Source organism: Rhea americana, unplaced genomic scaffold (genome assembly GCF_003343005.1).
Source record: "Rhea americana isolate MKP2758 unplaced genomic scaffold, rheAme1 scaffold_180, whole genome shotgun sequence".
NCBI lineage: Eukaryota > Metazoa > Chordata > Aves > Rheiformes > Rheidae > Rhea > Rhea americana.
The window spans coordinates 1114128-1125665 of record NW_028185928.1 but is presented as its reverse complement, the minus strand read 5'-3'; the positions used below and the strand labels follow the sequence as shown (position 1 = coordinate 1125665).

At 37.0% G+C, this 11538-nt stretch overlaps 1 protein-coding gene across 1 annotated transcript in view; it reads right to left on the bottom strand.

Moving 5' to 3' along the window:
• Positions 1 to 546: 546 nt before the first annotated feature.
• The window catches only part of TBPL1 (TATA-box binding protein like 1), a 17746-nt gene continuing 6754 nt past the window's right edge, over positions 547 to 11538 (bottom strand). Inside the window, exons 2-7 of the mRNA XM_085301867.1 lie at positions 10100 to 10286; positions 8636 to 8718; positions 7446 to 7509; positions 4967 to 5070; positions 4775 to 4869; positions 547 to 1790 (exon numbers count right to left, since the gene is read on the bottom strand). Coding sequence (XP_085157993.1) covers positions 1720 to 1790; positions 4775 to 4869; positions 4967 to 5070; positions 7446 to 7509; positions 8636 to 8718; positions 10100 to 10234 — 552 coding nt within the window. The 5' untranslated portion in view covers positions 10235 to 10286 and the 3' untranslated portion in view covers positions 547 to 1719. The remainder of the gene's footprint in view (positions 1791 to 4774; positions 4870 to 4966; positions 5071 to 7445; positions 7510 to 8635; positions 8719 to 10099; positions 10287 to 11538) is intronic.

Here is an 11538-nt window from a genome sequence, read left to right as displayed (position 1 = left end):
TGCTAGTTTGTCCATTGCTCCCTATGACCTTTCATATAACTCTCATTAGTGTCAAGAGTGCCACAGTTACTTTCTACACAAATTGAAACATTCACCTATACCAGGAATTCCTTTATCAGCTCTTTATCTTGAGTTCTATGACTGTGGAACTCAATTTCCCTGTTATTTCACTGTTATAAATCCTCTTTTCCTACCTTTGTTGAACTAAGAAGGACTTTGGAGTTCATCACTTACAGCTCTTGGCAAGTTGTTGCTCTCCGTTCCTTCTTTCATTTGGTTCTGCAAGGTTTGATTGAACATTTCCCACATCATTCTTTCCTTTTCACAACTTCTGCATGAAGTCACAGGGGATGGCCCCAGCTTCTATATCATCCCCTCCAACATTATGTCATTCATTTCTTTAGAATATTCCACCATTAGTGACTTCCTATACTGTAACAACTCAAGGTTCACTATTTTCACAACCCTGTAAGACAGCATATTACCTGCAGCACATAAGAATAGTGTTACATTTCTCTTCAGTCAGATAGGGCAAAAAGACATACATACATTTATACATATTTATTGTATCTTTTTAAAAGTAGCATTTGCAGTTACTTTTAAGCATTCACCTCTTCTTCTTCAAATGTGCACGTACTGAGAGAAACAGATACTGGCTTCCAAGTCCAAGATTAATACCAATACATGCCAGAATTAAGCGTCTTTGCTTGTTGGCAGTTCCTGTCAAAATAATATTATACAGTAACAATAGTGTAGAAAAGAACTGTGTTAATTCTTCAGCAATAGGCTGGGGTTGGATTAGCATGACCAAACCATCTTCTCAGAGTTGAAGTACAACAACACTCTCCTGAATACTGAAGCTCACAAATTTTTTTTTCCTTTTGCATCCAGTAGGTGGACAGGACAGTTGATTTTTCTACAGTAGCTTCTTTAGTTGATAAGAAATTTCCCATCATCTACAGGAAAATACTTGTTGCACACTTTTTACTTAGAAATGTCTTCTCTTCATGTAACAGCAAAAAAATGCTCAAAACCTGGCACGTAGTTAAGAGAACAGGAACAAACCAAATTTCATCCTCAGATAAGCATATGTAACTACTATAGAATTCAATCTAACCCACGCACAAAATTTTACACATACTACAAATAGAAACAGAAGGTATCAGCAAACGACTATTCTTACATTGTTTCAAATTAATTTGAAGCTATACAATTTTAACTGTAATAGAAAAAGGGAAAGGAATATAACAGAACAGGTATGAAGAGAAATATTTTCCAAACTTTTATTTGTGCACATTCATCAGGTGAAAAAGGTAACTTTTACAGCTTCTTTGGTGCCCAATATTCAACATACAAAAATGTAAAAGACCACTCACAAATAAAACACAAGCTCAAACTAAAAGAAAAAAAGTTTTGAAGGTAGTGCACATCGTGACAGCTTTGCTTATGAATACACAGAAATTACTGCAAAAATAAATAGAATGTCTTTTTAAAAGCAGCAATTTCATATCTTGTAAACTTCTGTTTTTACAATACAGCACTGTTAAAAATAAAATCCAAGAGGACTGGAGTTTATACTGTGGCCATGAACAAGTAAAAGAGTCTGTATTCCTCTGCTATAGTTGGTCCAGTTTTCCTTTTTGCTTTTAGTCCAATGTGCAGCAGTCTTTAAAGGTGCTTGGTTAGGGAACCTAACCATTAAGTGGTGAATTATAAAATTTATTTCCTGCTTTCAAACACGAATGGGTAAATCTGTTCCACAGCACTGGCAACAGCCTTTACGTTTGGCCCTGAGATATATTAAGGAAAAAGAAAAAAAAAAAGTAGGAAGAGAAAATCAGGGCATCAGTAAGTAAAACAGTAACAGTAWCTTTAAAATCAATATATTATTTTTGGCTACGATAACTTTATAGTGTAGACAAAAATAATTCCTCCCACATTTCTCCCAATTCAGGAAAGTCTTCCTCTGATCACTTTTCTTATCTATAATAAAGAGACTGGCAGAAAATGTAATATATTCTAAATAGGTCAATGGCTGAACTACAAATAAATAATACTAGTATTTCACTTTATAACAACTTGCATTCTTTTTGATTTACTGACTTAAAGAGTTAGCCCAGACAAGAAAGCAGAGATTGAATGACTGAGGTAAGGAAATACTTTTACTTCTGCTGTTCTTTTAGGACTTTGTATTATTCAAAGCCTAGTCACCTCTAGCTCTTCTTTTACACAACTGAAAAAGGAAACTATTGTTAAATGATGATGGATTTAATCTAAATATGTTTCAGCAAAATAATATGTTTGAAAATGATAGCTATTACTTTGTAGTCTAGATTTTGGAAATAATTCTGCTGCCTGTAATCCAGGGAATGGTTACTGTCTCAGGAAGAAGCATCTGAAGGTTGCCTAACATCATCTATGAACGTTTGGGGAAAAAAGAGAAGAATGAACAAGCAGTGTTTTCTAATACTACTAGACCATTTTCTGTAATGAACAATTAAGGCTTCAAATGACTGAGCAGTAACAGGTCAGAAGAAATTCATCCTGGATACAAGTTGAGTGATGCAGATAAATTAAAATAGCAACTACTCATGTGTTTTAATGCCTGTAAAATCAGTTTCTTTTTACTTCACTTTAGACTTCAAAAGTTTCTTTCAATTATAGAGATACATTCAAAAACGGCTTCCAAAAATCATAAATAATCTACTTACTGGCTATGTTTCATTTACGTGTATAGTTTGGGAAATGTTGTTTTAGTCAGAATGCTTAGTCAGAAAAACAAAATGGAATGGAATAGAATCCTTCCTGTATTTTCAGACTTTGCAAGTGTAAAGCACTTAAACAAGCCCTGTGAAAGATACTCTGCCTAGAAATGTTTTCTGCCYTCTAGGTAGGCACTGCCTCTTCCTTCAATTTGTCTGCTATTGTAGAAATACAAAGTTCTAGAATAAGACTTCAGAAAGCAGCAGTATGAATAGGCTAGTAAGTTTTGTGAAAATAATGCTGCTCCCTCCCTGCAAGGTTGAAGAGATGTCAAAACTGGAACATTACGGCAAGGAGTGCAAGAGAAGAGACATTTAAAAACAAAACAAAAAACCCTCATTGGTTATTTTGAAGGAAAAGAAATTAACATTACTGATACTTCTCCTAACTTCTTCCTATTATACATCAGTTCTATTTTCTTTTCTCAGTAAAACAAACTTGCTTTTAACCTGTCCCATTAAAAAAAWATATATATATAGTTTCTTGTATTTATTTAGCATTTCTAGCCCTATATTTCAAGGAGAATTCTTTTAAGTTAGTTATATAAAATGTACTAGTATCTTCAAAATACAAATATTCAAAAGAAACTTCACATGAACATATTTGACAGTGTTTCACATTTGGGAGTATAGTCAGGTTGAGGACATGATTAAAAATAAATTTTAAGTAAGAAATTTAAGGCTGGATATTTACTTTCTTAGAAGAAAGGCCTAGGCCAAACAAACTTCAAAAACCAAGAGATCCGAGATATTTAAAATTCATTAGAACAAGTGAACCAAAAGGAAGTAAATCTTTTGTGTTTGCCTTATTTCCCTTWATATCAAAAAGGATGATTTTGGAAACGTGAAAGGGATTTTTGTCCYGTTGGTGTAGTAACAAGAATCTGACTGAAAAGCTAAAGGATCATTAGGACGTGCTGAGAGTCTCAAGCTACAGCAGAAATCCTCAAGCTTCTCATTTATTTTAAATTTAGTTTCTCATTTTGGCTAGACCAGTTGTTCTGTTCAGAACAGATACCACAATCTCCAAACACCTTTTACTCCTATGATTCAGCTTTGCAAATTTTTGGGAGTTTGTCTTCTTAAGAAAAATTCTTGTGATAACTGTGAGAAATGATCTCCGTTAAGCCTAATTATTTGTTAAGAAATTAAGATGTGAAAATAAAATGCCTACACATGACTTCTGATACCAATATCTCAGCTCTAAGATAGAATTCCAGTTAACCTGATACTGGCTTGTGCAAGCTTTTGTTTCTGCTTCTTTTTAACAGGTATTTTCTAAAACATCAGACTATTCCTACCTGAAAAACCATGCTGGACACCTTTTAAGTAAACTTGGCAGAAAATGGAAAATGAAAATTAAGAGCAGGGGGAAAAAAATAAGGCATAGCATCTCCATAAATTAGGCTAAGATGCAAGACAATTGGGAAAAATAACTGATGCCTATGATTCAGGTGATTATTCTCCCACAAGCAACCTCCTGTTAACAGGAGACAGCACTCATCTGAAGAACTGCAAATATTGGCCAGTTTCCATTGCAACAAAATGCAATTGCTATACTATACATTTCTGTTTATCTCCCATTTAAAAGTATGCATTTATAACAGAGCTGTTGATGCTACATGCAGTGTAGTTTGCAGCATTACACAGATGAAAAACAGGTAGAAAATTCAAATTTACAATATTTAACTAAATAACAAATATCTTGCATTCTCAAGTAAAAAGTCTTACTACACTCTGTTTTTATAAAAATTGACTATGACCATTCTTATTGAAATATTTTTTTTGGGGGGGGAGGGGGGAAAGAGGGGGGCTACCAGTAATAACATTTTCTCTACACTTTCCCTACAACCATCTAGACACCTTCAAAAACAAATTAGATTCTAGCACTGAGAAATAAAGTATCTCAAAAGCATTTTGACTGTTTTGAAAGCTTTCCTTCCGTAAGATGACAGGCTCCAAAAGTTAAATATTCCCAACAAGTTAAATATTTATTTTTGACATCAAAATACCTGTAACTGTGATACTGCCTGTTGAAAAAATCTGTAAGGTAGCTCTGAGAGTTTTTATCCTGTAACACACTGCAGGATGAAGTTCTGGTTCATAACTAGAAAACAAAATAAAAGGTCAAAGGTAAATCTATAACTAAAAAGAAAAGCTTAAGAAATATACCAAGACTATAAATGCTTAAAATCCTACCATACCTCGCATGAGGTCTGTTATTCTTTGTGAATTCTGGCAATCTGATCTCAAAGGGCATGTTGCACACTGCTAAAACATTCACAACTTTAAAATCTGTGAAAATTACCTTTTCAAAAGAGAGAGAGAAAAAGAGACATTAAAAATAGAAAAAGCAAATGTATAGGATGCAAAAAAGCACACATTTGAAGATTTTATTTTGTTGTGATTTCAAAATGAAAACCTTGTAACTGATACATTTCTAATAAGAATTTAAATGGTACTTACTGAGCTCAAACTGTACAATAGAAAGATAAAGTAAAAAACAACTGCTGAATGAGGTATTTCACAGTTACATGGTTACACTACTCTCTCCAGTAGCTCCATGTCTCTCTTGTCCTGGGGAGCCCAGRACTGGACACAGGACTCRAGATGAGGCCTCCCCAGGGCTGAGTAGAGGGGCAGGACCACCTCCCTCRACCTGCTGGCAACACTCTTCCCAGTGCATCCCAGGAGACCAGTGGCYTWCYTGRCCACAAGGGCACATTGCTGGCTCATGGTCAACTTGTCATCCACCAGCACTCCCGGGTCCTTCTCTGCACAGCTGCCCTCCAGCAGGTCAGCCCCCAGCTTCTACTGGTGCCTAGGGTTATTTCTCCCTAGGTGCAGGGCTCTGCACTTGCCCTTGTTGACCTCATGAGCTTCCTCTCTGCCCAGCTCTCCAGCCTGTCCAGGTCTCTCTGWATGGCAGCACAGCCCTCAGGTGTGTCAGCCACTCCTCCCAGCTTGGTATCATCAGCAAACTTGCTGAGGCGGCACTCTGTTACGGAATCATAGAATCAGTAAGGTTGGAAGGGACCTCTGGAGATCATCTAGTCCAACCTCCCTGCTCAGCAGGCTCACCTAGAGCATGTTAGACAGGGTTGCATCCAGGTGGGCCTTGAATATCTCCAGAGAAGGAGACTCCACAACCTCTCTGGGCAACCTGTTAATTCATACCTCTGTATTAAACACATTTACCTCGAAAATAAAGTAAATTAAATAGCTCATAGGACATTAATATAAGCACGGAAAGAGCTTAGATTCATTGTTACAAAAATCTTTTGATATAGTTTGGAAAAAATGTCTTTAATGTCTGGTTGTGATATAGCACTTTTACTACAGGTAAGAATAAGAAAGAAGATGAAAATTGTTTTGTTTCTATTATCCAGTGGTCAGTATGGAGAGCTGGTTTTCACGTCTCTACTTTCTGAAATCAAGCCAATATTATTGGCTTTCAGTTATTCTCTGTCCATAGTCATTTTATATGACAGTAAAATAGCCAACATACAATTCCAAGGCAAATCAGTACAATAGTGAGAAGTTAATGTTGCCAACATCACCAAGGAAATTTTTGTTCACTTTCTGAAAATGCCTAACCTTACAACAATCATTCCTCAACTTTTTAAAAAGTAAACAATGAATGGAAGCTACTGATAGTTTACAAGGATTAGTTAAGTCCTCAAACTATGTTCCACCTAAACTGACAACTTTGTTATAAAGCTAGAATTTGGTCCCTCTATTCTGGAAGCACTGTTTCACTCACTGCTTGCATCTTCCACTCCAATGGATGTTCACTCCACAATGAGTTTAATGGATACATTTGTAACAAGCGGCTAAGCTCTGCTCTCAGTTCCTTTTAAGGCAAAGGGGGTAGTAAGTCACTCTTACCTTTAAGTACTATAATCAGTAAGTCACTCTTACCTTTAAGTACTATAATCAAAGGTTCCCACTTTCTCTTTGCTTTGTTGACATTTTGTTTTTTATTTTTCAAAAAGGACAGCCACTGTATCTACTTAATTGTCTGTTGGTAAACTTAAACTGTGTAAACAGCACAATGCRGTACCAAGTAGTTCTAAAATGACACATTTTAGCACTCATTCAAGCTGCTRTCTTTCAACTCTCACTATCAACTCCAAGCAAGTTGTGTTTTTGACTAATWATGTCAACCTAAGCTCATAAAAAGAAGAGTTTCATATCTCTAGTATTTTGACATATTTCCTGGTGCACAACCTGACAGCACATAAGCATTGTTTCCCACTTAATTAAGAAGCTCAAAGTTGCCCCAAACAAGAGACACATGTATTTGTTATTCCACCAGAAACAGTGAGGAGAAAGTGTGTTCAAATAACAGGTTTTGCTCTCTACTACTTCTTCCAAATAAATCTTCAAAGTAACATAAAAACTCTGTGAGATACATCTGCAAGTGGTTCATTTATGAAATGACTGTTGTTGTTCATTAGCTAGTAAAGAAGCACTACTGTGAACTGCCAAATGAAACTCAAACTCACAAAATAAAATAGCTTCTTCTACCAGTACCTGGAGAATGTATGCTACTGCAAAAGGAGCATCCGAGAAAAAACATGCTGCCTGCTAAATTGTTATGGTACCTCCTCTCTGTTTCTTTCTGTAAAATTGACTAGCAGCATTACTTGAATCATGTGAGTCCTTTTTCATTATGATTACCTGAAAACCTAGTTTCTGTAGACTACGAGCTAATCGTCTGGCACCAAATTTAGCTTCTTCTTCACTATAAAGAAGAAAGACAAAAGTCTGCTGTTATCAGAAGCACAGTATGTATTTGTATGCATATATATGACAATAAACACTCTGACTACCAAATGAAGCATTCAGTTACATAATGCATGAACTATGTTCACAGGGATAGCCTTCATTTCATCCTACTGTACATATTACAGTACATTTTCACTGTCTAGATATTTAAATAGCATCCCTTATGTCCAGTTTAAAGAATATCTTAGCACTCACAGCTCCAGCTTAAGTCAGTGGGAGCTGAACTGGGAACTGTATTTTGATCATACATCATACTGAATAAAACACAAATATGATCACAGGGAATCTGAAGTTGGCTATCCTGAACTGGCRGTTATTTTTCAACCTACTCTCCTTTAAAATGGGCTTGTTAACTTCCTCAGAGGATTAGAAAAGAAGGCAATGTTTATGACACATTCATACTAGTAGGAAGCATCAAATAAAGTTTAGAAAAAAAGCTCCCAATGTGTAGTAACCAGTGTACAGGGCCACAGATAAAAAGACAAAAAAAAAGTGTATCATATAAATGCTAACATTGCTAACCGCCTTCCATTTTAAGGCGGAGATCATATACAGAAAGTATGCAGATTTATCACTCTACCTAGCCTTCATTCCATAGTGTGGACGTATYTTAGGGAATTTAGCTGTTAGAATTTAGCAAGTCTCAGCTGCACATACCTGAACTAAGAGTTTTCTTTGGCTTCTTCCTAGTCCCTCAACAATATATAACTTGATTTAATTCAGATAGATTTTCATGAAATAATAAGAGAGACATCACTAAGAATAGATCATCCCTTCCCAAGTTTCAAGTTCTGGCTAAAAATATTGAATTCTTAAATAGTCTTCAAAAGAAAATTCCAGAATTTTCTTCATAAAGTAGTAGTTTTCCAGGAAGGCTGAACTGTTGTTGCTCAAGATTTCAAGTTAGTTCAAGGCAGACACTTAGCACATAAACACTTAGCTTGGCAAGGATCTGTGTGTGACCCAGCATGAGGCAATCTTAATAGTGGCAACTACCGCCTCTTGCTATCTTTTTCATCCACTACATTACATTTTAAAATCCACAAGCTCTTCAGCTAGAGAAAGACTCTTCATGAACTCACCTTGTGGCTCCTGTGCAAATAACTTTTCCTGAGGACCAAATTGTGGCCGTAATCCTAGGTTTCCTAAGCTTCATCAATACTTTCTAAAAAAAATAAAAATAATAAAAAAATTGAAAATTAGTGTTAGTTCAATTTCACACTGGGAAAAAATCCTGCTATACTAATAATACTTCGTTTAATTTTTGATAGCCTCAAACTGTTCTCTTTCAGTAATTAAAAAAAAAGCAATAGCTGTGAAGAGCAAAATAAATCTAGAATATTTTAGCCAGCGATTCAGTGTTCACATAACAGATTAAATGAAGATATTTTCCTCTGAATAAAAAGTTGAAAGCCATGAGCATTGTGCTACTGACTCCTTTCCTGAAATGTTGTTATCTTGTTTATAAATAATTCTGATGCAGATCTGCCAAGTAACAAAGGTCAGATGAAATTCATTCAGCTGACTCCTCCTTTACACACCTCTGCTGCTGGATTACTTGTTACAGGTTAAGTCCTGCACAGAACTGCAATCTCATCTCCTGCTCTGTGACCACATCAGACATGCAGGATGAGGGGGTACAACTTCTGGGGACCTACAAAGGCCTCCCAGAAGGCACATGCCACAGCTGCAGTCTAGTCATATGGCTTCTCTCCCTTTGTATGATCTAACACAGCATTATCTCACAAGTTAGGAAAGGAGATAGTTGAGAGATCTGTTGATCCAAATGCTAAAGCTTCCCCATATCTTTAAGAGTATGTACCTTTATACTGTTTTCCCTCTTTTCCCCTGTTGCAGGATATTTTCTGTTTGTCACCTTCACTTTTAACTGTAGTTGCTTTACCTCATTCCTTGATCTGTAATAAATTTTTCACTCTTTAGTGGATCTGAAATCTCTCTCTTCCCTCCCACCTTCCTTTTCTTTTTTTTTTTTTTTTTCCTCTAATCTAAGATCAAAATGCATTCTGCTTAGTATTTCCTTGCTTGTCATGTAAAAGATTCTTTCATTTCAACACATTGAATATGACAGGATTAAATAATATCTTTCACAAATCATTTCCCCCCCCTGCTAAATTGTGACCGAATTCAGCAGATTCTCATTTTCTCRATTTGTGAGCAGCTACATACACACCTGCATCTGGCTGTTATTAAAAAAAATGCAATTTTTGGACATCAGAATGTACTGTCCTGACAAATGCATCAAATTTTGGGAGGCAAGATGGACCTGGAGATGTAACAGGTCTCATCGTATATCCCATAATCACCTCAGGAGTTGCACAAACCTAAACTAACAGCTTCCTGCAGTCTTTTGAGACAATAGTTACCCCTCTGCCCTATTGTAGGCTTAGTATATAATGAAAGACAAAATGTCTAGCAAGACAGAAATACAGAAATAAAACTATTCTGTTCTCTATCCAAAAGCGCAAGAATGTTTAGCTTAAAGACATTTCTAAAAATATGTATTTGAGGTATACTGAATCTCTTACCCCAACATCACGCTTGTATATCACATTTGCTCCCTCTAATGCAATCTTCCTCAAGTTTAAATGACATCTTGTTCTAAAAACACACACTACGTTTGTGATTAAAATGTCCAATGCAACATCACTGTCTGCATCCATTGGGGTGATTTACAACTCAGTTTTCACACCAGCACACCATGAAGATCACATCCTGAGAAGGAAAATGATAAAAATTAAACACACCAGCAGAAAATTGCCTCTTAATATTCTTGTTACATAAATCAGTCCCTTAAATGAGACAAGGAGCAGAAGCGACTACATTCTGACTCATTTAAGTTAACTGGAGCRTGGGGGGTGTCTTGCATCCTGTATGCTAGGAAATGGAAGGTTATCCGTTTAAGCCATGTTGCCAGACTTAGGAGAAATAAAGTGTTTACATATAATAATTAGACTTACTGGTTAAATATGTTATAGATCTTATACACTATATTAGGATGCAATAAAGATGACTAATGCTATTTCTGTAGTTCCAACAGACAATCTTTCCTCAACTTTTTTGAGAATGTTGTTAGGCATATCAAAAAAATGTATTTCTCTCATTGTTTAGGTTGATAATTCTGAAMAGCTTGACATTGGTGCTGGAATGGATGAGCCTGCTAAATAACTTTGAAGCTAACACAGGTTACACAAACTGCAGCCTGTAGAAAGCCTGCCAAGAAAGCTTAGCCATGTTCACCCAACACTCTTGGCCCATCCCTCCAMATATGATGCAGGCCATACAAATAGTCCTGATGGCAGCTGTTTTTAAGAATGAGCCTAAGTTACTGTGAAGGTATGGGTCTGTTTCCCTGTGCATGCACACTAATCCTAAAGGAAGCCAGCAATCAATCATTCAGCTTGCCTAYGCACATTAAATCACAGAATCATAGAATCAGTAAGGTTGGAAGGGACCTCTGGAGATCATCTAGTCCAACCCCCCTGCTCAGCAGGGTCACCTAGAGCATGKTAGACAGGGTTGCATCCAGGCAGACCTTGAAGATCTCCAGGGAAGGAGGCTCCACAACCTCTCTGGGCAACCTGTGCCAGTGCTCTGCCACTCTCACAGGGAAGAAATTCCCCCTCACGGTCAGGTGGAACTTCTTGTGCTTCAATTTCTGCCCATTGCCTCTTGTCCTGTCATACGGGACAATGGAAAAGAGTTTGTCCCTGTCCCCTTGACACCCTCCCTTCAAGTACTTGTATACACTGATAAGATCCCCCTCAGACTTCTCTTCCCCAGGCTAAACAGGCCCAGCTCTCGCAGCCGTTCCTCACAGGGCAGGTGCTCCAGCCCTCTGACCATCTTTGTAGCCCTACGCTGGACTCTCACCAGTAGCTCCATGTCTCTCTTGTCCTGGGGAGCCCAGAACTGGACACAGGACTCGAGATGAGGCCTCCCCAGGGCTGAGTAGAGGGGCAGGACC